The sequence below is a fragment of the Leptodactylus fuscus genome, chromosome 6 (genome assembly GCF_031893055.1).
Source record: "Leptodactylus fuscus isolate aLepFus1 chromosome 6, aLepFus1.hap2, whole genome shotgun sequence".
Lineage (NCBI taxonomy): Eukaryota > Metazoa > Chordata > Amphibia > Anura > Leptodactylidae > Leptodactylus > Leptodactylus fuscus.
In genome coordinates, this window is record NC_134270.1 from 116,886,210 (window position 1) to 116,913,775 (window position 27,566).

General features: G+C 42.2%; 1 protein-coding gene across 2 annotated transcripts in view; it reads left to right on the plus strand.

Moving 5' to 3' along the window:
* Positions 1 to 22,186: 22,186 nt before the first annotated feature.
* MRC2 (mannose receptor C-type 2) overlaps positions 22,187 to 27,566 on the plus strand; it is a 60,753-nt gene continuing 55,373 nt past the window's right edge. For both annotated transcript variants that reach the window (XM_075277119.1, XM_075277120.1), the window contains exon 1: positions 22,187 to 22,340. In XM_075277119.1, the coding sequence (XP_075133220.1) occupies positions 22,232 to 22,340 (109 nt within the window). In that variant the 5' untranslated portion in view covers positions 22,187 to 22,231. The remainder of the gene's footprint in view (positions 22,341 to 27,566) is intronic.

Genomic DNA, 27,566 nt, shown 5'->3' on the forward strand with positions numbered 1-27,566 from the left:
GCAAAAAGTTTGAGACTTTTGTGCGGGCCGCAGATGTACAAAACTCACGATCAGCACTTGGAAAGTGAGCGGTGGATTGGGGCGGCCCTGCTGGACGCATCGCTGCTCCAGCAGCCGCCCCTCACCCTTCACAGAGAGCAGGTCTCCCTGCCTGCTCTGTGCCTGCTCCGCCCCCTCCTCCCCACACGCCGGGTGACGTGGCCACGTAATCAGGCCCACACCCGACATGTGTCTCACAAGACCGCTGCACAGGCTGAAGAGCAGAAGCAGGTAAGCTTCTGCTGAAGAAATTGTGATTTTTCAAGTATTTAACCCCTATCCTATGGATAGGGGATAAATACTAGATTTATGATGATGGGGGGGTTGGAGTGCTGGGGAAGGGTTGGGGTGCTGGGGGAGGGGGGCTTTTTGATGTCTGTCTAGCCCTTCCTTGGGTTTGAGGACTGTTTTTTTTCCCACCCACCTTGTAATCTTTTCACTTGGGGGTTAATTGGAGCATTACAGTCTGTAGTGCTCCTATTAACCCACAAGTGCAAGAATTGCAAGTGGGTGGGAAAAAACAGTCCTCAGGCCCAAGGAAGGGCCAGACATCCAGAAGCCCCCCTCCCCCAGCCCCACTTCCCCAGAACCCCCTTCCCCAGAACCCCCCACCCCCAGCACTCCAACCCTTCCCCAGCACTCCAACACAATAATGGTGTCTGCCAGCTTTAATTGAGGTGCCATTTTACCGGCAATTGCAGGAGCAAGATTCGGGGCCTGTGTGCATTTTTATGGCAGCCGGGAGCCTTGTGAGGCTCCAGCCTGTCATTCTATACATTCTATTGTAGGCTACTCTATGTAGCCTGCAATAGAAATGCCGGATTTTTGTGATGCATGGTATTAGTGATCAGTCCCCTAGGCCCTAGCCATTAGCTGCTGTGTGCGGCCCTCACAACAACCTCTTGTTACTCATGTGGCCCTTGGGGTACCCTGAGTTTGACATGCCTGCCATAAATGGTTCGCTCCTCTGGGATCCACATCTACATAGAGATCAGGACTGCAAGCTACTGTGAGTGGGCCGAACATGTGCAGTTTACTCCATTTACTTGTATAGGAGTTCCAAGAAACAGCTAAGGCCGCCTGCTAAGCAAGCATAGCCCTTATTCATTCCCTTAAAACCATATTCCTATGTGAGAGGATCAGAAGAAGGGACTGACAGAATGATGGGTACAGACTGAACACTTTCCAGAGAACCTGAAAATTTTGGAAAATATGTAATGAACCTGAAATGACGGTTTGCTCATTTCTAGTTAAGACTGAAAAAATGATTAAAAAAAAAAAACACTTTTTCAATCCATTTTCAATCCAAATGATAAAATTCTTCGTCTTCACTTTCATCTGTCACTAACTACAGTTATAAATGTGAGGTTCTTAGCGCAGAATTTGATGAATTGTGCGAGCCCATCTGCCCCGTCACGGCGACCTCATTCAGATGGGTCCCTACACTAAGACTAATTTACCTCTATAATAAATGCTGCACTCCCCCTATACGTAAGACCCCAGAGAGCAAGTACTTATAGACTGTACTGTAACAGGGACTATATAATAAGATTATCTCCTGTCCTGTATAAAGTGTTAGTATAGGGACCCATCGAAACACTAAGCGGTCGATGGGATGTACAGTGTGTGTATAACATCAATATTGATAAGACATCCCTATTTACTACAATGGCCTTGGCTGTATGAAAACTCCAGTTTTACTAAATAACCCTCTAGATTTTATAGTATAAGATTTAATTTTATATATATATATCTAGAGAGAGGGGCAGATTTGTTGGCCTTTTTTCAGAGAATATGAATGAGAAAAACAAAAATTCTGCCAGGGCATGTAAACATTTGAGCACAACTGTATATAATGGTACTAATTACTAACATGTCTTTTAGTCTTTATTTATGCATAACTATATAATCATACCATATAGATACACTAAGTGGTCAATGGGATGTACAATGTGTGTATAGCATGACTATGGATAAGACATCACTATATCACTAATATATTTAGATACAGATATAAGCACACACTGTACACCTAGTGTATATACAGATAATTATGTTACTTACAATCTCTAATTATACATTTATATAAGTATAGTAAGTATGAACAAACCTTACACATAACATATTATAGAGAAATCCTTTACTGCCAATACCTACAATACCTACATATATAAATAACTAATGAATTTAGATTTACTTATTAATAACATTACTTTACACATTTCAGATATACATATAAAATACATATACACAACATAAGTATCTTTATATACATTATTACTGACATGACCTATAATCTATTGATATACATACCTAAACTTTACACATACGGTATATAGAAATATTTATCACTAACATTACTTACAATCTCTGACTATGTATATTTTCAGATATTTACTGACACCTTACTCACTGTATACAAAGGGAATCATTGTTGAAAGATACTTAACCGTCTTCAAAAATGTGCATACATATATATATACACACACCTTGTACACATATTGGAAATTGAGGTAATTACTTACAACCTTTAAACATACTTATATGTCTGTCTATATATATATATATATATATATATATATATATATATATATATATATATATATATACTATACGTCCAGTTGTTCTCCTCTGCATACTGTATGGCATACACCTATAAGAGAATACACAAGGGCTCGCATGAATTACATGACAATAAAGAATGTTGAAGAATTGCTCAGCATTTACATGATAGGGAATAGAAACAATGGATGTGATATGGAACTAAAAGAATTATGAGCTCCGAAAGCCGACAACAGGATTATTTATTAGAAAGGAACGTGCGAATCTCAGGGAACCAACACCGAGAAATCTCAGGAACATTTATCACCATTTGTCATTAGAATATCCTCAAATTAAAAAAGAAATAATATAATATTTTTCTCCCTATTCTATCTCTAGAGTCTGTCACTAGGGAAATACTCAGAGTGATATCTAGGCCTGCTCTTAGATTTCACTCATCATTTATGTAAAAAAAAAAAAAATTGGCGTAAATGATGATTTATCTGGTGATCCACTGGCCCCGCCCATAGCAATGCCTCGCCATTATCCGTAAGAGAAAGCAGAGTAAAAGCGCCAATGTCTCCGGTATGAATGGAGCAGCGGCCGAGCATTTGTTATGTGAGAGAATATCTGTGCTACTTACCTGGACTGGACTTCTAGAATCTGTCAGACTCAGGACATGTAGGTTGTGATATAGAACTGATGATGTCATGTGCTTTGTGATGTCATAATGGTTGTCATAGCAGCAGGGGCCTCACAATGTCTTCCAGACCAGAGGCTCGTCCTAATAGAATGCCTGTCAGTTTATGCTGATAGATAATAATTAGAGATGAGCAAACAGTTCGATATTCGTTTCGAGTAGCCGCTCAATACTCGACTGTTCGATCGAATATCGAACCCCATTATAGTCTATGGGGAATAAATACTCGTTTAGGGGGAAACCACTATTCGACTCAGTAGAGTCACCAAGTCCACTATGACACCACAGGAAATGATGCCAACACCCTGGAATGCAACTGGGACAGCAGGGGAAGCATGTCTGGGGGCATCTAACATGCCCAAGTCACTGTATTATGTCGGGATCCCTGTCAGCTTGTGATATGCGGGAGCTGACTCATAGGAATGCATTGACCAGCGTTGATTGAATGCCATACAGAGTACAGCATTTGGCCAATCAACATTGGTTCTGCCGGAGGCTCGTCTGTGAGGAGGTGGAGTCTAAGATCAGTCCACAGCAGTCTCCATTCTGGTCCGATCTCAGATGTAGCAGCATTGAGCGCACGCTGAACTCTGCTACACTGTCAGATGCAGCAGAGCTGACTGTGTGCTGAACCCAGCTACATCTCAGATGTAGCAGAACTGGATGTGACTGGAGTATAAGACATGATGTAACAGCAGAATAGCGACTGCAGCTCTAGATGTGACTGGAGTATAAGACATAATGTAACAGCAGAATAGTGACTGCAGCTCTAGAGGTGACTGGAGTATAAGACATAATGTAACAGCAGAATAGTGACTGCAGCTCTAGATGTAAATGGAATATAAGACCTGATGTAACAGTGGAATAGTGACTCCAGTTCTAGATGTGACTGGAGTATAAGACCTGATGTAACAGCAGAATAGTGACTGCAGCTCTGGATGTGACTGGAGTATATGACATGATGTAACAGTGGAATAGTGACTGCAGCTCTAGATGTAACTGGAGTATAAGACCTGATGTAACAGCAGAATATTGACTGCAGCTCTGGATGTGACTGGAGTATATGACATGATGTAACAGTGGAATAGTGACTGCAGCTCCAGATGTAACTGGAGTATAAGACCTGATGTAACAGCAGAATAGTAACTGCAGCTCTGGATGTGACTGGAGTATAAGACTTGATGTAACAGTGGAATAATAACTGCAGCTCTAGATGTGACTGGAGTATAACACCTGATGTAACAGCAGAATAGTGACTGCAGCTCTGGATGTGACTGGAGTATATGACATGATGTAACAGTGGAATAGTGACTGCAGCTCTAGATGTAACTGGAGTATAACACCTGATGTAACAGCAGAATAGTGATTGCAGCTCTGGAGGGGGGCATTATACTGGGGACAGAGATGGAGGGGTACATGAAACTGGGGGCAGAGGAAGGGGGGACATTAAACTGTCATTAATTTATTGTCCCCCTCCAACTCCGTGTGAACTCCCCCTAATACTAGTCTAGGGAGGCGGTGGGGCACAGGGAGCTCTGAAGGAGAGAGGACTGGACCAGAAGAGGCCAGGAGCAGCACTCCTGTGAAGGTAAGTTGAGCGAAGTTTGCAAGTAGATAGATACTACTGTACACTGACTTGTCTAAGCAGATAGACAAGTCAATGTACAGTAGTATCTATCTAGTCGCGAACTTGCCTTGTTGTCCTCACAGCAGCGCAGCACACAGTGATTTACCGCATCCTGCCACTCTTCTGCTTCGTCCCTGTTTTATCAGCTGAGTATACGGTAAAACAGGGACGAAGCAGAAGAGTGGCAGGCTGCGGTAAATCCATAGGAATGAATCGATGCAGCCGACACGCAGGGAGTAAAGTGGCCGGCCACTTCCATTCATTCGTATGGGTGCTAAGCTTTACCCACAATGTTTGGCCAGTAGCCAAGCACTGTGGGAAATAATCTCCGATCTCGATCCCACCCCAAAAGATCAGGATCGGAATTCCGATCGCGATAATGAAATTTACTCGATCGCCGATTGGAATCCGAACATTTCTGATCCCGATTGCTCAAGCCTATTTAAACCTCAGCAAAAATGAATTGGGTTTATGTGCACCAGGAGTAACATATTTGGCCACGTTCAGGAAGAATATTTGGCCATTTAAATTTTACTAGAAATGGCTGTCATGTAATATCTGCTTTCAAAACCACTAAGAAACCACTGTCGGCAACACTAACCTCATAAATATGACAAAAATGTCCAGTCTTCCAGTAAGAAGAGATGTAACTTCTACTAAATGTTTATTTTTCTGTTACTGCTGGCATCTTTGAGGCCCCACTGGGTTGTCTCTTCAGCACTGGTTCATAAGGAGTGCAATGGGGCATTTGCCCAAGGGTATTTGCAACAGTGGGATTTCTGTTTTCTATAGTTAAAGCTCTGATGCCGCATCTATCTGCATTGCTAACTAGAATAAATCAGATGACTGTGAGACAGCTGATGTACAGGGCTCAGCTATCTTCTTTAAAACTCCTCTATACTGTGGTGCAGTAAACAGGATTAGGGAAGCTCAGGATCTATATTAGTACAGCGTAGCCCCAACTGATCCAACCTTTATCACCTCTCACACATAATATGTGAATACAAAGACAGGTGACGAAAATACAAATGTTAAGGGTGGAAACTTATCAGTAAAACCGTCCATTGGAATGGAGCCTAATGATTTTCTTTTGTTTTAAAACATACAGTCAATTACTGTTGCTTTTTGTTGATACATAAACATACATTTTATGTGAAAATGACAAACCCATTTTAAAGGACATGAAGTATACACTAAGCTCCATTCCTATATTCTATAACCATGTTTATATAGGACACAAGTATTTCCGCACTTGACATTGCACTGCAGGTTGCACCTGGTACTTCTTATGGAGAACTGTATATGTTGTTTAGATGGTTTTTTTCCTGCAGCTTTTTCCCCTTCGTTCAGTTTAAAGTACGCAGCCAAGCAATGGAAAATAGTGAAAAAATACATTTTATAGCCAAGTATACAAGGCCGGATCCAGGTTTGTGTGGGCCCTTGGGCAACAGATCCCCAGAGGCCTCCTTTTGGAGTAACTCATGCGCACTGCATAAAAAAAACAATTGGATATTTTTTTGCTGAGGGAGACCTACTGGAGTGGAGTGTAATATAGTCTACTCCATACAAGTGCTACAACCTGTTTAGACATCAGAAAGTAAGGAAGAATTTGAGGCGGACATCTGCCTCGGATTCGTCTTTATTTTCTCACGGTGCAGAACATCAGTATACTGTTGCGGTTTTCCACCACTGTTTAGGCCCAAATTAATGATTCTAACCAATGGGCAGTCTCAAGCCATGGCCTCCGAATCAGCTGCAGAATCTGCAGCAATCCTCCAATTAGCTTCAATCTGCTGCTGATTTAGGTGCGAAATCTGCTACAAAGTCAGTGCCAGATTCCACTGTGTGAACAGGGCCTGATACTGTTAGGGTCAGTTCACACGTGAGCAAAGGGGAGGTTTTTGACAGCGGATTTCGCTTCAAAAACCGCCCCTTTACAATGGTGGTCTATGCAGACTGCCGGCTTCTTTTTTCCGCTAGCGGCGGGCTGCTACTAGCGGTGAAAAGAAGCGACATGTCCTTTCTTCAGGCGGAAGCCGCGGCGCGCTGGACCGCGGCTTCTGCCTAGCGGCAACACCCTCCTGTGTCGGCTCATTCATTTGAGCCGGCTACGGAGGGGAAAGTTGTGACTGCGGTGGTCGTGGCAGGCGGGTTTTGACCAGAGAGAGACGCGGCTCACCGTATCTCTCTCTGTGTCAAACCTGCGCGGTCCCCAACGTGTGAACTAGCCCTTAATAGTGCCACTCCACAGTGGCCTCACATAGTAATAATAATTATAATAATAATAATACATTTTATTTATATAGCGGTAACATATTCCGCAGCACTTTAAAAATTGTAACGTTCAAGTACAGACAAAAAAGATACACTACAAAAGAATAGTCAATTCACACGTGGGACTGAGGGCCCTGCTCGCAAGAGTTTATAATCTATGAGGTAGAGCGAGTGACACAAGAGGTAGCAGGGGTAGCATTGCTTATCGGTGGTATAAGTAGACACTTAAAGAGGACCTTTCACCACTTTTGGGCACATGCAGTGTTATATACTGCCGGAAAACTGACAGTGCGCTGAGTTCAGCGCACTGTCGGCTGTGGATTGGGGGATGTGTGTCCTTGGGGTCTCCTCGTTTTTGTTTGGGACTTGTTTTTCTCCTCCTTTGTGTAAATACCCCCCCCATCCGTCCTTGACCAATTGCTCCATTTGGCATGAAAGGGTTAATTTTCTCTTTTTTGACAGTGAAAGGCTAAGTGTCATAAATTTTCTCACTCCAGTTCACCAGAGGACTCTGCCAGTCATCAAAGGGATTTAGAAAGGAGATCAAAGAAACTTAATCAGCCTTCCTGTAGTTAGGGTGACCTATGAACCCCCAGGATTATGGACCCATTGGCGGTGAACCATTTAAGTTAAGACAGTGCTTATGGGCTCCCTAAGACTCATGGTCCCCAGGTGTGACTGCACCCTCTACACCTCCTCAAGTTACGCCCCTGTTGCTTATACAGTGATCTAGACATTTTTGTGATAGAGATTACTATTATTACACATATGGAAAGCTATATGAGCCAATATCCCTCAGTGTCTTTTAATGTGCAGATGTCTGAACACATAAAATCACAGTCTGAATATGGGGGGTAATGTGGGGTAATGCAGGAGAGTGAGTAGAGCAGGGTTCGTTTTAGGCATTCTGTGTAAGGGTTTACATTAGGAATTGTGATAGGCCTGTCTGAAAAGATGTGTCTTTGGTTTGCACTTGAAGCTGTAGAAATCAGGAGATAATCTGATTGTCCGGTGTAAAGCATTCCAGAAAACTCAACTCGGGAGAAGTCTTGGATACGGGAAAGGGAGGTTCTGATAATAGGGGATGTTAGGCTTATCTCATTGAGTGAACGGAGAGCACGGGTTGGGCGATAGACAGATGAGGGAGGAAATGTAGGGAGGTGCAGCATTATGGAGAGCCTTGTGGATGAGGGTGATGAGTTGATATTGTATTCTGTATTGAATAGGCAGCCAATGTAGTATCTGACAAAGACCAGAGGCCTCGCTGTAGCGTCTAGCCTGAAAGATAAGCCTGGCCGCTGCATTCAGAATAGATTGTAGAGGGGAGAGTTTAGTGAGGGGAAGACCGATTAGTAAGGAGTTACAGTAGTCAAGGCAACAGTGAATCAAGGCAACAATAAGTGTCTATAATCAGGAAAGAGTGGATTCTGGAGATGTTTTTGAGGTGGAGATAACATATACACAGTATAAAATTCTCCACAGTGGCTTCCACGCAGTATCATATGCTCCACAGTGGCCCCCACACAGTATTATATGCTCCGCAGTGGCCCACACACAGTAATATAGGCTCCACAGTGGCTCTCACACAGCATTATATGCTCCGCATTGGCCCACACACAGTATTATATGTTCTGCAGTGGTCCCCCACAGTATTATCTGCTCCGCAGAGGCCCCACACACAGCATTATAGGCTCTGTGGTGGTCCCCATGCAGTGTTAGAGGCTCCACAGTGGTCTCCACACAGTATTATATGCCCTGCAGTGGACCCTACACAGTATATTATATGCTGCACAGTGGCCCCCACAAAGTATTATATGCTACATAGTGGCCCCCACACAGTAATATATACTCCACAGTGGTCCCCACATGGTATAATATGTTCCAATATGTTCCCATCCCCTAGAGCTGGTTTGTTACTATTATACTCCGGAGCCACCTCAGACCCCAGAGTATAATAATCAGAGGCCCAGGGGAAGTGATTAAAAATAACAAACACTTATACTCACCTCTTATGTGTATCCCCGCTCCTCTTCTTCCTTGCAACTGAAATCAGGCTCCCTAGATGTCACTGCTGGGGCCTGTGATTGGGCCTCAGCGGTCACGTAGGGTGTGATAACATTATTACAACGGCGCCCCATGTGACCGCTCGGGTCCAATCACAGGCTTAGGGAGCAAGCCTAACTGCTGGTGCCTCACATGGAGCAGGATCTCAGTGACTGGCCAACAGAGCTTCAGAGTGAATGCTCAGCGCATCTATTGGAAAGGAGCCAAAAAAAATAAAAAATGGTTTTTTTCTTAAAGTCGCCATATTCTGACACCCATAACTTTTTTTTATTTTATCAAATTTTTATTGACTGTATTGCAGTCTATGGGACTTTCACTATGTTACTATTGAGGCTGTTCATAGACCAGCCTCAATAGTATTATTCCTGAGACAAACTTCTTGTGTCTCCCTATTTCCTCATAGATTGTAAGCTCTACTGAGCAGGTCGTTCACTATTATTGTTTGACACTTCTTTGTCACACTATAATGTCAAATACTGTCTGTTCATCTACCCTCTGACTTGTAAAGTGTTCGGAATATGTTGGCACTATATAAAGAAAGTTGTTATTATTATTATTATTATTACTATGAATACAACTTCAGATTTTAATATATTTGTATCTCAGGATTACAAATCTTGCAATGGTAAATTTATATGTAGACCATATATCTATATATAAACTGTGAAGTGGTGTTGAAAGGTCAATACGTGCTTTTACGGTAGGAAAAAAAACCACAAAAATCTCCAAACCTTCCAAGCATGTCGTGGCCTAAAAAAAGTTCTTTAAATGACCCAAAAACATACAATTAACTGAACCAGAACATATTTTTATAAATCTAAAATGTGCAACTCCTTTTAAAACCAGAGATCTTGAAAATAGTGAGGAACTCATACAAAAAGTTCACCCATTGCCAAAAAAATAACACACACAAATGTTGGGTTGCTACAAGACTCAGAATGCAGTTGTATATCAAGCAGATATCTAAATAATAGCTTAAAGTATAATCAGATTAGACACTGGGCCTTGTCAGGAATGCCAGATTGCAACATTTCCTTTGCCTGCACAGTCACCAACTCTATCGACAATTGAGCATTTATGGGACCAACTGGAATGCCAGCTTTCCAGAGATGTAGCTAGCGGAAGGGTGGGGCGGCTGCCCCGAGCCCACGGAATTTGTGGGGTCCACCCCGGGGCCACCATTAATGCTTTACTTTTAACTAGATCGGTGTCTGTAGACACCAATCTAGTTAAAATCCATCCTGCAAGTTAACAGTCTTGTAAACCACAAGTCACTTAAAGCTTACAGTTTACAAGACACTGAGAGCAGACAGCAGGTCTTGGCATAGGCCGCCGGTGCAATGACATCAGCATCGTATCCTCCTGCATCAAGACGCTGACGTCCTATGTGGACCCTACGCTAACGCGGGCCAAGAAAAGAAGGCAGCAGAGACTCCATTCATCAGGATGCAGGTAGGTGAGTATAACTTCTTTTTTTTTAGTGCAGTTGTCTGTTTTTAATAGTATAAGGGAATGGTTAGGAGGGGGAGTTATAAGGGAAGTTTCATTAGGGGCCTTAGGACGATAGTGGGGTTATTTAGAAAAGGGGGTATTGTGAACAAAATAGGGGGGGTCATTTATATAAGGGCTATTAGGGGGCATTATGTATACAAGGGGGAGGTTATTTATATAAGGGGTCATTAGGGGTGCAGTATTCATGTTAGGGGGAATCAGTAGCATAATATAAGGGAGCAATTCATTTAATTAAAGTGGCATTTTGCTTTATTAAGACCCCACATAGCGGGCTGCAGCAAAAAAGTGCTTCAGGAAAAAACGTGACGGTAACACATGACGGTTTTTCCTGCAGCGCTTTTGACATGAGGTTACATTTGTGAAGATTTGGTGCCCATAAATTCAATATACAGTACTTACCCACACCTCCAAACACTGCTCACCACAGCAGTGGTCACTTATGAGAGATCCAGTGGCGTAACTACCGCCATAGCAGCAGAGGCAGCTGCCACAGGGCCTGGGACATTAGGGGCCCGGTGACAGCCGCTACTGCTGCTATCATTATACTCGGGGGTCTTTGCAGACCCCCGAGTATAATGATCGGCGGCTCGGGAGAGGTAAGAAACATAAAAAACATGTTACTTACCTCTCCACGATCCTGCCTGATGTCCTTTCTGATGTCTCTGACGTCACATGAACCCGGCCTGCGTCCCGGGTCATGTGACGTCAGACGTCATTAAACAAGGACGGCAGAGGAGAAGGCAGTGGAGAAGACTGCGTAGGAGCCGGAGACAGGTAAGTAACAGTGGTTTTTTATGTTTTTCTCCCCCCTGGGTCTCCGATTATTATACTCTGGGGTCTGGGGCCACTATGGGGGATAATACTGTGTGCAGGGGCCCCTATGGGGGATAATACTGTGTGCAGGGGCCCCTTTTTTGGCACCGCCCCCCTGAGGGGCTTGGCTGCCTTGATGCAGTGCTCCAAGCTGGGAGCAAACTTTTCTTTCCTTTTTTACTCTTTTCCTCTGTATCTTCAAGAATCCGGTAACCAAGCAATCTAGCACTATGAATTAGCAACTATAAATCGAATGGAAGACCCTGTGGAGTATCTTGTTCCTTTTGTTTTCCATTGTAAAGCATGGACTCAAGACCTGGTTCAGCTGGTTTCCACATGTGCCTGTTACCATCCCCCCAGCTAGGACAGCATGGCTCTCCATGCAGCATGGAGGAAAACCTACATGGAAGTGTAGACTTCTTCTTCAAGGAGATGATTTTTGGTGTCTGTTGCTGATGTGTGAAGATGCTACAGCTGACTGGTATTTCTTTCTTCTACTGTGGACACGCAGGACTCTGCTACAGCCTGGGAACCTACAATCACCTACCTACCCCAGGAGTTATGGAAGCTTGGCAAGAGAGCAGCACCATGTATACCTGGATGGTCTCTGACTTCCTTGGGGCAGTAGAACACTGTGGTAAGGAGGAAGAAGGAGGAGGGCTTGTGACAAAGGACATTTGGGGCATTTTTTTTTGTGGTTAAAAGGACAATAGTGCTGATGCAAGATACCAAACTATCAGCTGTGAGCAGATCTCACCACCTACCAAGAACTACCACATGTTATCATAATAGCTGACTATGTCCCCCACCTCTGCAAAAATTTCTGCTTGTTATATCTACATGCTGTGACCCCCCTCCTCGTGTCCTACAACCAAGTCGGCTGTATTATTATTATTATTATTATTATTAACATCAATCCGCACAGAGAACTAAATGATCCTGCAGTGTGTCTGTGTTTCTTTCTTTTTTAGTTGCTCTGATTCCTAGGATTTCTCTGCCATGAGCTTGTATGTGTTTCTCTCTTGTTATATACTACTGTACCATCTATGAAACTGTATCACTGAAATTTCCCCATTGTGGGACTATTAAAGGAATATCTTATCTTATCTTATGGGGGATAATACTGTGTGCAGGGGCCACTATGGGGGATAATAGTGTGTTAAGGGGCCACTATGGGGCATAATAGAATGCGCAGAAATGCGTACGAGGGGGTCAGTCGAGGGCGTTGGTGTCGGTCGGGGGGGGGGGGGGAGGCATGTCAAAAGTTCACCACGGGCCCCGCCATTCCTAATTACGCCACTGGAGAGATCGGATACCAGTCCCCCATCTGCCCGACTTTGTGTCTGTTATTATTCTTGTTGGTCTGACGATAGAACATTTTTAGAATAGTTTTTTCCAACACAAGTTCAATATTATCAACAGGTATAGTAAAGTTGGATGAACATTTACCAATAATGCTAATGATAACAAGAATTTTTATTTTTGCACAACATATTTTAATAACTTATTTTATTGTTAAGATTTTTGTGCATTCCAACCAAATAAATATTGCTGAATCATGGCGCTTTACATATGGAATCACTGCAGAAAATTTTTCCTATTTCTTTTAAAGAATGTCAGTGGGTGGTTATGATCAGATCACTGGTTCACCTTTTGGTCCCACATGGCAGCCAGGCTTATGTGGTCAGTCCACAGTTGAGCGGCAGCTGGAAAGGAGCACTCCCCCACCCCCTTTCCCTTTGCAGAGAAGATTTAAGTTGATGGCTTTGCTCACATCTGTTTTAAACATCAGGATCCTCATCCAGCAACATATTCCTCCTTCTTAAAGATACCTTCACAAAGCAGAGATGTATAGACATACATAAAAGTTTGTATGTAGTTTAATGGTCTATGCATAAACGTCCTGCAGATACTGTTCTCCTTGTCTGCAGCTGATAATGGAAAAAAGGGAAGATTACAAAAATTGCAGTGTTTGCTACAATGGTGTCTACATTCCCCCACATTTCCCCGCCCCATCCCAAAATCTCCATCTGGTTCTAATAAAGTATTATTTGATGCCTTGTAGGAAGCCAAATGGGGGGGAGGAGAGACGAGAGACAGAGAGCTTCCTGTAACAATTCAGCAGGGGGTGAGACTGGCTGGTTGTGGAGTTGTACAGTATAGGGAACTGTGCAAAATCATGTATACGTTATAGTTTCTGTCATTTGAAAAGTACAATGGCTGAGTAGCATTCAATATGTTTCAATGATTGTATCCATGCTTCCATTTTATATGAAACAGTATACACATCCCCAATAATATGTACTTATATATACCACTGGTAATAAGTTACAATGATAATTGCAAGCGATAGTTTGTTCACTGAATTGTACAAAGAATTATATGGAAATTGGGAACAAAGCAATGTGTAGAGTTGAACTGGGTCATGTCAAGTTCTGGAATATGTAGGGGGGAGAACTCCGGAAAAGGGGGTTAAGTGGTGGCGCTGCTGCAGTGTGTAGGTGGATTACATGACATGATTCAGGGTAGTGTTAAAGCCTGGATGCCCTTGTCTAATGTTCAGTGCTGTTTATTGCCCACAAAAGCTAGAACTGAACTAGTAAAGAACTGCTGTATTGGAAAGAGAAAAAAAAATCTAATCCAGGAAACCAAGATATTGGTTATATTGAGGGTCTTTATATTGGGTAATATGGTGGCTGCTATGTTACCTTGTAAAGAATATGCAAATCTGTCTTCCATGATGTAATTAGTAAGACAGTGCCTCAGTATGTGCACACCAATAGAGGGCGCTAGCTGAGGATGTGCAAGTCTGTCTTCCATGATGTAATTAGGAAGACAGAACCTCAGCTATGCACCCCTATAGGGGGCGCTCCCTTTAACATCATGCCTGACCTTCCAGAGGCCTTGTGTTCGCAATGATGCTGGGATTTTACCAGGTTCAGTATCTCAACCGATGGTGGTCTCTCCCTATAGAATGACGATATCCCCCCGACCCCATCTATAGCCTCTCACCTCTACCAGGTCAGTACTCTCTACACCGGGCTGAAGAGATGCAAACACATCGAAACCCCCGCACATACTGAGGCACTGTCTTCCTAATTGCATCATGGAAGACAGATTTGCATATTCTTCCCATGATCCCTTGCACAGTGGAGAGCTAATGGCTTAATAAGACTCCACACACCTATATAGTGGTCTCTCCCTATGGAGTGACGATATCCCCCGAACATGTTACCTTGTAGCGATGGGGTTCTGGATCTGAATTTAACTACGGGCAACCTTTGCAAGCAACCCGTATGCTCTTAAAAGATACTGATAGATTATGTGGTATCCCCTACATCTGACCTTAGGCTACTTGGACACTGAGGTTTTTACATGGGTATTTTTAAAAGTTATAGTTGTTTTTGCTTTTGGACACATTTCTGCCTTGCCATTGTTTGGTTACTTAAAGTTTTACTGGCACTTTTTCTGGCTGTTTTTCCAATAAAATGTTACTATAAAACTCAGAACATCCAGCTGATGATCCGGCTGATTCAGCTGCAGACGTCCGCCTCATGACACTCCCTCCCGACTATCTGGAGCGGAATGCCACAACTGGATGCCAATGTACTGCACCACCATCCAGTCGCAGATAGCTGTTTCATGGACCGGATTCTGAGGCGGCCACCACCTCAAAATCCGGTCCAAAAAACCCTGTCTGAACCCGGCCTAAGGGTTTGTACATGGAAACAAGCTGCTGCATTTTTTCATATATTTTTTTGGAGTCAAAACCAGATTTAGAAGCAATGAGAAAGTTAAACTACATTTCTTATTCCTGCAAGATCCACCCCTGACTTTGGCTTAAAAAAATGGCATCAAAAATTGCTTTGGCACTTTTTGACCAAGTGCTTAATCCTGAGGGTAATGACACTCGATCAGTTTTTTTCAATGCAGTTTTTAAAGCCAAGATACAGGAGGGGGTTGGAATAAATATTACTTTCTGTCTTTTATAGGTTTTCAATGTTTTTAAACCACAGCTAGTTTTGGCTTCAAAAACTGCACAATATAACTGAACATGTGCCCTAACTCAACTTAAAAAACATATGGTCCTAAAGCACCATGCAGAGTAGGAGACTATAATCTCTCCATGTGAGCTCTGCAGGTACAATGTTGTATGATGCCTCCCTCCTGTCTGTTTTCTTCATGAAACAGCACTACTCTTGTCCAGTGGTTGTGACTGGTATTACAGCTCCATTCACATATAAAATCTTTTATGGGATTATGGCTGCTGTTTGCATATAAGGTAGTGTTTTTGCTAGCACAAATATAAACTGAGTAAATGATCTTATCAATTGAAATGTGTACAAAGACACTCTCACTATAAACATGACCTTTATGTATTGACCCTTCAGTCCAATAAGATATCATAGCTTATCCGGCTACTGATTTGTAAATCCCTTACGGTTCCTGTTCCTTGCTAGTCTCTGTTTACATTCCTGTAGCTATTACATGGAACATATTTGGCATAATATCAATCTGAAATTAGTAGGTAAGGGGGAGAAAATCGGAAGCAATGTTAGAGAATTTTATTTCACTGAAATAGTAGTTGAAGCCTGAAACAAACTTCCAGCAGACGCAGTTGGGAAATCTTCAGTAAGTGAATGTGAACATGCCTGGGATAAACATGTCTACCATAAGATAAAATGGAAGTAATATATAATTGGACCGTGTAGATTTCTTCTTCCATCAACCTTCTATGTGTCTGTGTATACATGTGCACATGGTGGTGGCAGGTAATCACCAATCACTGTTCTTATAACATACGTGTAGGCATCACTATTGAAGCCACATCAGCAGGGGAGTGAATAGAGACTGGCAGGGACCATTAGAAGAGTAACACCGGAGTTTATGGAGATTTGCCAAGTTTTTTAATCATATTCCCTAATATTAGTTTTTTTATTTTTACTAAATCCTGGAACAAGCCTTTCACATATGGAGGAATCACCAAGTTATTCTTTTTTTTTTTTTAATTTTTTTAAATACCAGTTATGAATAGTTGTACATATAAGAAGTCGTTGTTATGAAAGATTGTAAAGGTACATTTAGGGCGATTTCCGGTTATAAAAAAAACTGGTTTCCGCCTCAGAGAGGCACAAGTCGCTCATGGACAGTCACTTTGCAATCCCATTCAAGTGAATGAGTTTGAAAACTGACTGCCAGGTTTCCGTCCCGTCCAGTGTCTTGGGGCAGAATACGGAAACCTACTGGATTGCCTAAAGCGGAGACCGGGTGCTGGTGTCAACCCGCCCTCATTCAGGTCCGCTGGCAAGAGACAAGCACAAATGTGAACCTTGCCGAATGTAGTAAATTAGGCTCCGCCTCAAGAGCACTTGCCGGCTGATTTGCATATCGATAGACTGTTTTGTTGGATGGTAGTCACACGGGTGTGATCCTGCTCCTATTAAACACCACTAACTGGCACTTTTATTGGAAGCTATACCAAACCCCCTTTAAGGTTTCTTGCTTATTTTCTATGTAACGTCCCCCATGAGGTTGATATGGGAGAGCTATAATACTCAGCACTTTATGGACTGCCATTTCTCCAGTGGTTAGACTGTTGTCAGTTCTTGGTATCATATATTCATGGTTTAGGTTGAAATTCTTTATCACGTGCTAGTGGTTAACACATACATGTTAACGTTAAACATATGCTTAGCATACATTTGACATTAGAGGCAACTTTTCCCCCTTCTTTTTACAAGTAACACATGGCTTCAATAGTATAACATGTTCTTTTCCATCTGACAAGGAATGGGAAGAAGGTTTGATTGAGCCATTTTCTTATTGTAATAATCCTGCATTTCAATCTATATTCACTTTTTTAAGACGTCTCTAGATTGCTATACTTTATCTCACTACGGATTACTGGATTATTGAATCATCCATGAACCATGAATTTTTGAGATAGATTTGGTGCTTTTACCAGCTGTCTGCCAAAAGGCTTCCAATGGAGAAAAGATGAATTTCAGAAGTAAAACTTGATATGTGTGGGGAATGAAGAAACATGGGTCTGCAGGTCCAGTGTGAGGTTGCCTCTAGGTTTATCTGAAATGTGAGAGCATAGCCGATAATACTTAGTGATTTTGGAGTACGGGCTTGGTGGATAGATGCTGCTATTACCTAGTCACAGTATTTCCAGTATATATGGGTTGCTAAAAGGGGTGTCAATGCTTAGCAAAAACTGTGACAAAGGCAGAGAATGGTATAAAATAACTAAACCAGCCTTACTTACATGATGAATCAACTACCTCTCCTGCACCACTATTCTGACCCAGGCTTAACAAGACTCCGCTGGCATACGTCACATGAGATCAGCGATGATCATTGGTCTCATGGCAATCTGTCCAGGTCCTGGCTGCAGTAGTCACATATTGCTGATGTGATGCCAATGCTTCTACCATGTAAACACGCAATTGCCAGCAGAACTGGAATAGCTGCACTTGAACACAGGTCAATTAACAGATTTGGGTAGGTTCACACCACTGCTATACATCATACATAATAGGATGAGAGCAATGGACATTACGTGACTAATACAGATGGAGACCTTTTCTTCTGGTGTCTATTTGCATTCACTCACGTAAAAAAAAAATATATATATGACGGTAGAATTCTTATGTCACGTTTTTTACTTTTCTGACAAAGAAAAATTGTACATGCAGGACCTTTATCTTCCATTAGGAACAGATGCAAATGAAGAGTGCATGGCAGCAACAGATGTCCATGATGGTAGTATGAACGTTCCCTAAGTAATGTTTGTTTGCTGTTTTAATCCACAACTATTCTCTGCCCCAAATGTTGTTTATCCTGGACAAACCCTTTAATATTATTATTTTTATTATTACTATTAATATTATTATTTATATAATACATTATATGTATATAGCACCAACATATTCCGCAGCACTGTACAAATTCTAGGGTTCAAGTACAGACAAAATGAAACATTACAGAGTAATAAGTCACTTCACACAATGGGACTGAGGGCTCTGCTCACAAGAGCTTACGATCTATGAGGTAGAGGGGGTGACCACATGGCTATATTTTCCAAAGTCCAGATAATAGAAACTCTCCTGGGCAGCATTCTCTCATAAAATATATGCAAGCTAGATATCCTCCTATAGGACGAGGACTGACTTCATTGTGTCACTTACAGGTATTTACCTGGTTAGTCAAGATATTGACTTTTAAAGATCCTTGAAATATGACTTTGGTCAAACCAGACAGCCATAATGTTGACCAACAGAATGTCCTCAAAACTATTAAAAATAAAGAAGATGTCTATATCTCAGCTCAACCATCTGGGACTACATGGGTTAGAACGGCATCTGGTTTGCCATCACAAACTTACCAGTGGCTAACCCACTGTTATCTACAGTAGCAGTACTAAGGACAATACATAAACAAATCTCATCCACATGACAAGAACAAAACCCCACCCCAGAGACTTGCAGTATGGGTTTTAAACCCTTAAAGACAGCTTATATTGTCCTTCAGGACAATATATTTTTTATTTTATATAAGTTCCTCTAGGAACATGTGATCACCTTTATACTCTGCAATACTTCTGTATTATCAGCTATTGTACATGTCAGTTTTACTCTGACATCCAGTATATTAGACCTAGTCTCTAGTTGCACCTAATACGCTTCTGTACATGGCAGATAAACCCTGGCACCCCTCAAACACTTTAGGAGGGGGACGGGGTGTGAGAGACAGGCAGAAGGATTTCTATCTCTCTATTTAACTACATTTCATGCCACAGTTGCTATTGATCCTATTCCTAGCATGTAAAGGGAAAAATAATGCTATTTTTGGATACTGGCGGTTTTCCATACTTATCATGCCTGTAAAAAGCAGAACAATTTCTTTTGTTTTAATATTTTTATTCTGGATCCATGAAAAATGGATGTCACATGGATGTCATCCATTTTTTTTTCATGGGTCCATCAACTTTCATTACAATCCACAAAACCCCCCACTAATGTCTGCATAAACGCATTGAAATGAATGTGTACCTGTGGTGTCTGTAAACAAGTGGATGTAATAAGTATAGGAAATGAGTACATGTGAATAAGGCCTAAAAGCTAGCCATACACATAAGAGCTGTCTGCAAAATGGCTATCTTTGCTGAATTCCCCACAGTGCCCACACACACGCATGCTCACCTTGGCTAAGTGGTACATGTGTCCTGATCAGAGGTAGCATAGAAGGCCACTGACAAACATGTCTGACAGAAGCTTATCCCTGTGTGGACAAGAGGATCAGCTAGTTACTATCAAAGGATAAAAAAAAAGTATTTCAGATATGATAACTGAGATATTTCTAGTGCGAGAATTTCACTCAATTACCCACCAATTAGTTATTGTGAACCTTGCCCAATGCTCCCATAGGTGAAGCCACATTTGACAATATAGAATATTTTATAGTCCAACAAATTCTACAATGTTGTCCAAAAATTCTCATCAGCCCATGTCTAGATCCATGTATGAAGCCCTGATCCCAGGGCAAAACTTAAGACAGGTCCCATACCATTTTGTGATTGGCTCAGTGAAGAAAATCAATGGGTCCATGGAATAATTAAAATAAGTAATAACTTTATTTATATAGCACCAACATATTCTGCAGCACTTTACAAATCAGAGGACATACAGTATGAGCAGACAATATGAGACATTACAATGTGACAAAGAAATAGTCATGTCAAACAATAGGAGTGAGGGCCCTGCTCGCAAGAGCTTACATTCTAGGAGAACACAGCCAGTCCGTTGATATGATCCATGTGCTATCCGTGCAGTTTTTCCCCAGACCCATTGCTGCACATGTTTGCGTTCATTTAGCCTAAATCTTGATTTTCTTCATGTTTGCTTAAAGAAACTAAACAAGTCCAGTGACCTGGCAGGGCGAGGAGTCAGATATATGTCATGCATACTTCCTTGTCCTACCACCCACCTTCTGAACTTGTGTAGAAACTGTCGATCATAGCTTATGACTTATGATTTTACCTGGCATTTTTTCCCCTGCTTTGTACATTCAACCAGGTCAAACATGGATGTTAGTAGTACAATCACAATTACTGCTCCTTTCCATTCTGGCCTCCACTCTTTCCTTCCGAGGGTCTGTCGGAATACCAAGGCAACTGCAAGTGCTGTGCAGTTAAGCACATGGACCCCATAGTCTATAATTTGGTCTGTGTGCTTGCCACGCACTGCCCGCACAAATCTCGTGTGGGCAGTGTGCGGCAAACACACGGATCCAATTATAGTCTATGGGGTCTGTGTGCTTAACTGCACAGTGCTTGCAGTTGCGTTGGTACTCCGTTCGGGGGGGGATCCTCATGCGGACTCCTTCCGGAGGGAAACCAAACGCTAATGTGAACCGGGCATAACTTATGTAGTGTTATCATATTCCACAGTGCATTGCAGACATTGTCAGTCACTGTCCCATATAGGGCTCACAATCTACATTCCCTATCAGTATGTCTTTGGAGTGTGGTAAGGAACTAGAGTATCCGGATGAGACCTACACAAAACATGAGGGAAACATACAAACTCCTTGCAGACGTTGTCAGGATTTGCACGCAGGACTCCAGCGCTTCAAGGCTGCAGTGCTAACCACCACCCCTGAGTTCCCCCTTATTATACTATAGGGTCTTAGGAGATCCTAGAGTAAAATAGTGCAAAGCCCCAAACTTTTAGCTGGGGGGCCCTCATAATAAAACCAAATAGTCAGATATTTTGCGGGGGAAGAGGCATCTTTCTATAGGTTGCTTTGCTTCAGGCAGCATAGAGGCTAGTTTCACCCCTGATGATAGACAATAGTTATCTTATGTCTGTGGCCAGCATTAATGTGTTCCATCATCTGTCTCAAACTTTTGGACAGGTTTGTCTTGTGTTCTGCCCAACATGTGTCTGGTTTGAATGGGAAACAAAACCAGATACAAGTTGTCTTAAAATCAATACTCCTTGTTTCAGGATTTCATGGTGAAAACAGAAGATAGCCCATTAGAGGTCACTGACCACAGTATGTGTCTTATCAGCAATTTTCTTTTGTTATCAACCAGTTAGAAAAAAAGACACCAAAACTATGTTTCGTCTGCCCTACTGAAGGGCACATCTCAGATGGTTTGGCACCATATAGTGGTAATTTATTGTAACATTGTAGCACTTCTGCTTAATACAGTATACTAGTCTTGCAACGTGTTGTACAAAATAGTTTTTTAGGCTAGCGTAAGAGAATCTTTGACCCATGGCCACACTCTGGTACTGTTTTGTATGAGTATTTGTATACTGCCTAACTGTACACAATAATAAAGGAAGTAAACGTTAAAGGATTTCTAAGACAACCTTCACTATTTCTCGCAAACAAATGCCTGAAGACAGAAGTAAGAAAAGTTTCTTAAAGTTGCTGCTCCCTCTTTTAGATCTTCCCCCAGTTTTTCACACTTGCTTACGTAATGTCTGATCCAGCCCATTGACTTAACACTCACACAAGCAGAGGCATACAGACGTTTTTCATCTGTTCACTTAGCCCTCCCTTTTTTTTTGGATTCTCCTCCCTCCCTCCTTTCTCCCACTCTCTCCCCTGCATCTTTTGCAGGAGAGCCGGAGGTTAGTTTTAGAATGTATTTCAGCAGCAGGCATCCAGCTATCTCCCAGTGGATCACATTCCTCTTAAAATGCGCCCTCTTGGTCTCTATCACTGATTTGCAACTTGGCAGTGCCAACATAGGTAAGAGTTGACCTCTGGTAGCTGCGAACTAAACCTCAGAACTTCTCATTGTTCATATTGAGAGGTTAAGGAGCTGGCTGTATGGACTGAGCTGGGAATGTGCTGTGCAAGGGCTTGTGCTAAACCCTCTTTTTTTCATCTAACTCTGCTGACTAGATGTTGGCTAGTATAGGGAGCAAAGCGGGGTGAGGTGGCCTAGCCGAGGGGGAGATGAAAATAACTCAGTAAAAGCAGAAAAGTACTGACAGATCCTTCTTGCCGTGGGGGGAGGTGAGGAGGAAACTTGCTCACTTGTAAAAACTGTAGAGGGTCACTATAAAAATTAACACTTTAAGCCAAAACACACTATGACAAGGTTTTTAGGAATTTTGTGCATACTACAGTATTTTAACAATGTTTAGTGCCTTTTTTTTTTATATAGGACTAGGTACAGATTGCAAATACGGAGCAGAATTTGTGTATTTAATTCCTGTGCATCTTAAGACATTGTATGTAATAAACCGTTCTTATGTCTGAGTTGGCCAAGTCAGCAGCAGATGCTTTCACTTGGAATGTTTAGGAGAGTCTCCTCACTCCACATCTGATGTGATGCGTTCTTCCCTTTGTCTTACTTGTGTCACCTCAGCACAGTCTCTTGGAAAATAAAGTTTGATGTACAAGATTACAGGGTCCTGGCTCTGGTGCGACTGCACCCTCTGCACCCCCTCAAGTTACGGCCCTGGTTATAGACCAGTAAATAGACATGGTAAACATGTTTTGGCAAAGTTTATGCTGTGAAACTCCATGCTATGATGTGTATATCCCTGCTTATCGTTCTCTAAATACATACTATGGATGTAGACTAAAAGTCTGAAAGGTGAATACAAAGTATGACAAAGAATTGTGACAATCCTCAATATGATATGAACTTAGATGAAATGTCTTCAGCATGATTTGTCATATTGCTAGGGCGCATGCAGATGGTCCTAATATGAAATCATAATACAACACTCATAGGGGAAATTGTCAAATATATTTAATATAAATAATTAATTAATAATTTTGCAGAGTTTTAAAGATTTTTCTCCAGTCATCTGAATGGTGACAGTCTGTTGTCTTGTTGAGTTTCTATGGTCTTGCACTTGTCAGAAATCCAGCCATTATTTCCATATTGTGGCCAGATTATTTTCTTGCGCATGCGCTGTCCTTGTCTGATAACCTGTCCACCATAAGGAACTCATGGCTGGGTTTCTGACGACTGACAGACCCTAGAAAGTTCCTGCCTTCATTCTCGTATCCTTTGGCAACTGTTCAAGACAACAGACTGTCACCATGAATGTGGTTTAGAGACAATCTTAAAACAATTCAAAATTTATAGTTATTGATATTTTCAAAAATGTTTAATTTTTAATTGTTTACTAATCTAAATATGGTTAGGGGGTGTTCATATGTAGAACCCTGAATCTGAGGTGGAATCTTTTTCATAATCTGCCTCAAATTTCATCTCAAATCTGTTTCCCATTCATTTCAACGGGAGACAGTAGCTGATTTTTTCAGCTAGTGGGAAAAAAGGCATCTTCATGATTCTTCCCCCTGAAAAGTCCAATTGAAGTGACTGATCTGGAATTGGCCGCAGAATTTTTCAAAATCCGCTCACAGAATTTGGAATTTGGCCTTGCTCAATAAAGACAAAATAGGCAAAATACAGTGGCAACACTTCACATTCACTGTCAAAATCTGCTTCAAATTTAGCATCAAAATTCTTGTCAATTTTTGACAAGCAGAAAAAATCTGCTTCAAATTCCCACCAAATTCAGAGTCAAATTTCTACATGTGGACACTCCACTTTTCCACTGTGGAAAACCACTTTAACTTTCCAAGTTATCGATTATCAATTAGATGGTACAAATTGCAACAAATCCATAAAATAGTCCCAAATCCTCGATGAATTTATTTCAATTAAAAAAAAACAAAAATCCAAAACAGTATTTTGGAAACTGACGTGCGTAATGTCTCCAGTCAGTCATTGTATCCATTACTCTAGAGGTGTTAAGGAATTAGAAAACCTCTCACCCCTCTTCATCTCTGCTGTCATTTATAATTTGGCACAAAATCTGTAGTATTGCGACTTTTTTTTTTTTTTTTGGGGGGGTGGGTGGGTGGAGGGAGGGGTAATGTTTGTATATTGAACCAGGCAAGAGGTTTACACCATAGTTCGGGTGGAGCAAGTTAGCACCCAGAATTGCGGCTTTTATAATGAGCGCAATTGGCGAATTTCACTAGTTTCTCAACTCCAAGTAGGCCACACCCACTTTATACAAGAGGTTGATATTATTACTATATAGGTGCAAATCTGTCAGCAAAGAACGCAAAAGGTAGATGAATATGAATAATAGTAATAAACAATTAAATTAGGCACAAATTACATCATTTGTTTCTATGGAAACCATTTGCTGAATTCCGCCCCCAAAGTGTGATGTGGGGCCATACCATACCTCTCTGTTACTATGAGGAATAAATATCGCTGAATGTGCCATTTTATGCTGTATTATAAAGGTATTATCCTCTGGGAATATACAATGCCAAATGGAGGTGCCATATGGTGGCTTTCTGAGTGTTTATGGCTCCATAATACAAAACTTGAGGAACTCTGTGTCCTATCAAACAGATGTTGGTATGTGCATGAGCCCAAATAGTCGTGTCACGAAAAAACAGCAACCTAAAGCCTGGATTAACCAAAGTTACTAGATAATAATATTGTTTTAAATATGTTGACATATTGCAGATTGGATATTAGAAACATGGCAGAATCTGATTTTATGGCGGATTTTGTCCTAAAACATCTGTACATTCCACTTTGATTCTGCCTACCACTGAAAACAATGGAAGCATGCCCCTTCACACGGAATTCAATGGCATGTTCGTATAACGCGCGTCTTATTGCTCGCGTTATACGAACATGCCATTAAACTCAATGGCTAACTGCATTTTACATGTGTATTTTTCACGTGTTAAATGAACAAAATGAGCGGAGCGTATACAGAATACACGGAGCGAAAACTCCATGTGAAGGGACCCAAGTGTCATATTCGACCTTGCTGCATATTCCCCCACTGATTCAGCCGCGACGTCTGCAGTATAAGTCTCCACGCTGATTAGGCAGGTATATCCCCATATTCCTCTTCATTTTCCGTAGTATGAATGACTTTAAAACTTTAAAAAGAAGCTGTCTCCATCAAAAATACAGTGCAGTCTGTAGCTGAGCAGATTGATATATAGACTTTTTGGGAAAGGATCAGTATAATTTGTAAATGTCTGCTCTGATCTTTCTGTAGTTATTAGTCCAATGGGTGATCACCCTTATTGCTTAGCAGTTTTTCCTGTATTTAAGGCTGAGACCCCACGTTGCGTAAAAACAGCTTTTTTTGCTGCAGATTTTGCTGCGTTTTTTTTTACTTAAAGGCAAAAGTGGGTACAAGAGCAATGGGAAATATATAGGAAGCTTCTGCTCCCTTCTGCTCAATCCACTCCTGACTTTGACTCAAAAAACCGCAGCAAAATCTGCAACCAAAAACGCTGCTTTTCCGCAATGTGAGGCCTTAGCGTTAGAGTACATACAGAGATAACTACAGACACCATGGCCAGTGGCGTAACTAGGAAAGGTGGGGCCCCATGGCGAACTTTTGACATGGGCCCCCCCTACCCCCAAGAGGGGTACATGGGCGTGCAGGCTGTATGTGAACAAGTGGGTGACGTGGGGTGCGGGGTGCGTATGAGTAAGAGGGGGAATGGGGGTGCAAGCCGGAGGGGGGAATGGGCATGCAAGCTGTGTGCAAGCAAGAGGGGGGAATGGGGGTACAAGCTGTGTGCAAGCAAGAGGGGGGAATGGGGGTGCAAGCTGTGTGCAAGCAAGACGGGGGAATGGGGGTGCAAGCTGTGGGCAAGCAAAAGGGAGGAAATAGGGGTGCAAGCTGTGTGTGAGCAAGAGGGGGGGAAATGGAGGTGCCTCATAGTGTCTTGGGCTCTGTGGCAGCTGCTACCGCAGGGTAGTTACGCCCATGACCACGGCTGAATCACTGAAAAGGATCGCCCACTGGACTCCTAAAATTACAGCAAACATTTCAGTCAATAAATATCAATTTATATAGATATTTTTCCCGCAAAACAATTGATCAATTTGCCTATCTTCTCTTGTTCTACAATATACTGCAGCTAGATATGATATTATATGTTCAACATGACAGGTTCCTGTAAAGATCAGTGTAGATCTGGTGGTGAAAATTACAACTGATGTAAAGTCAGTGATTTAGTTGCCAACCAAACCGAGTTTATGTAATTATGCAGCAACCTGATTCTTGCCACAGTGATTACTTCACTTTCCACTTTTGGAAAACTAGATTTGGATGAACACAAGAGTCATTTCATTTATTTGATTGATAATAAATAGAGATGAGCGAACACTAAAATGTTCAAGGTTCGAAATCCGATTCGAACAGCCGCTCACTGTTCGAGTGTTCGAACGGGATTCGAACCCCATTATAGTCTATGGGGAACATATACTCATTAAGGGGGAAACCCAAATCCGTCTCAGGAGGGTCACCAAGTCCACTATGACACCCCAGGAAATGATACCAACACCCTGGAATGACACTGGGACAGCAGGGGAAGCATGTCTGGGGGCATAAAAGTCACTTTATTTCATGGAAATCCCTGTCAGCTTGCGATTTTTGCAAGCTAACTTTTTCCCATAGGAATGCATTGGACAGCGCTGATTGGCCAGAGTACGGAATTCGACCAATCAGCGCTGGCTCTGCTGGAGGAGGCGAAGTCTAAGATCGCTCCACACCAGTCTCCATTCAGGTCCGACCTTAGACTCCGCCTCCTACGGCAGAGCCAGTGCTGATTGGCCGAAGGCTGGCCAATGCATTCCTATGGGTATGCAGAGACTCAGCAGTGTTGAGCCAGTTCTGCTCAACTACACCATGTGCCGGTCAGCCCATCAGATGTAGCAGAGCCGAGGGTGAACTAGAACCCTTGTGCACACTCGGCTCTGCTACATCAGAACCGAGGGTGCACTGGAACCCTTGTGCACACTTATCTCTGCTACATCAGAGCCGAGGGTGCACTGGAACCCCTGTGCACACTCAGCTCACGCTAATAGAATGCATTGGCCAGTGCTGATTGGCCAGAGTTTGGAATTCGACCAATCAGCACTGGCTCTGCTGGAGGAGGCGGAGTCTCAGATCG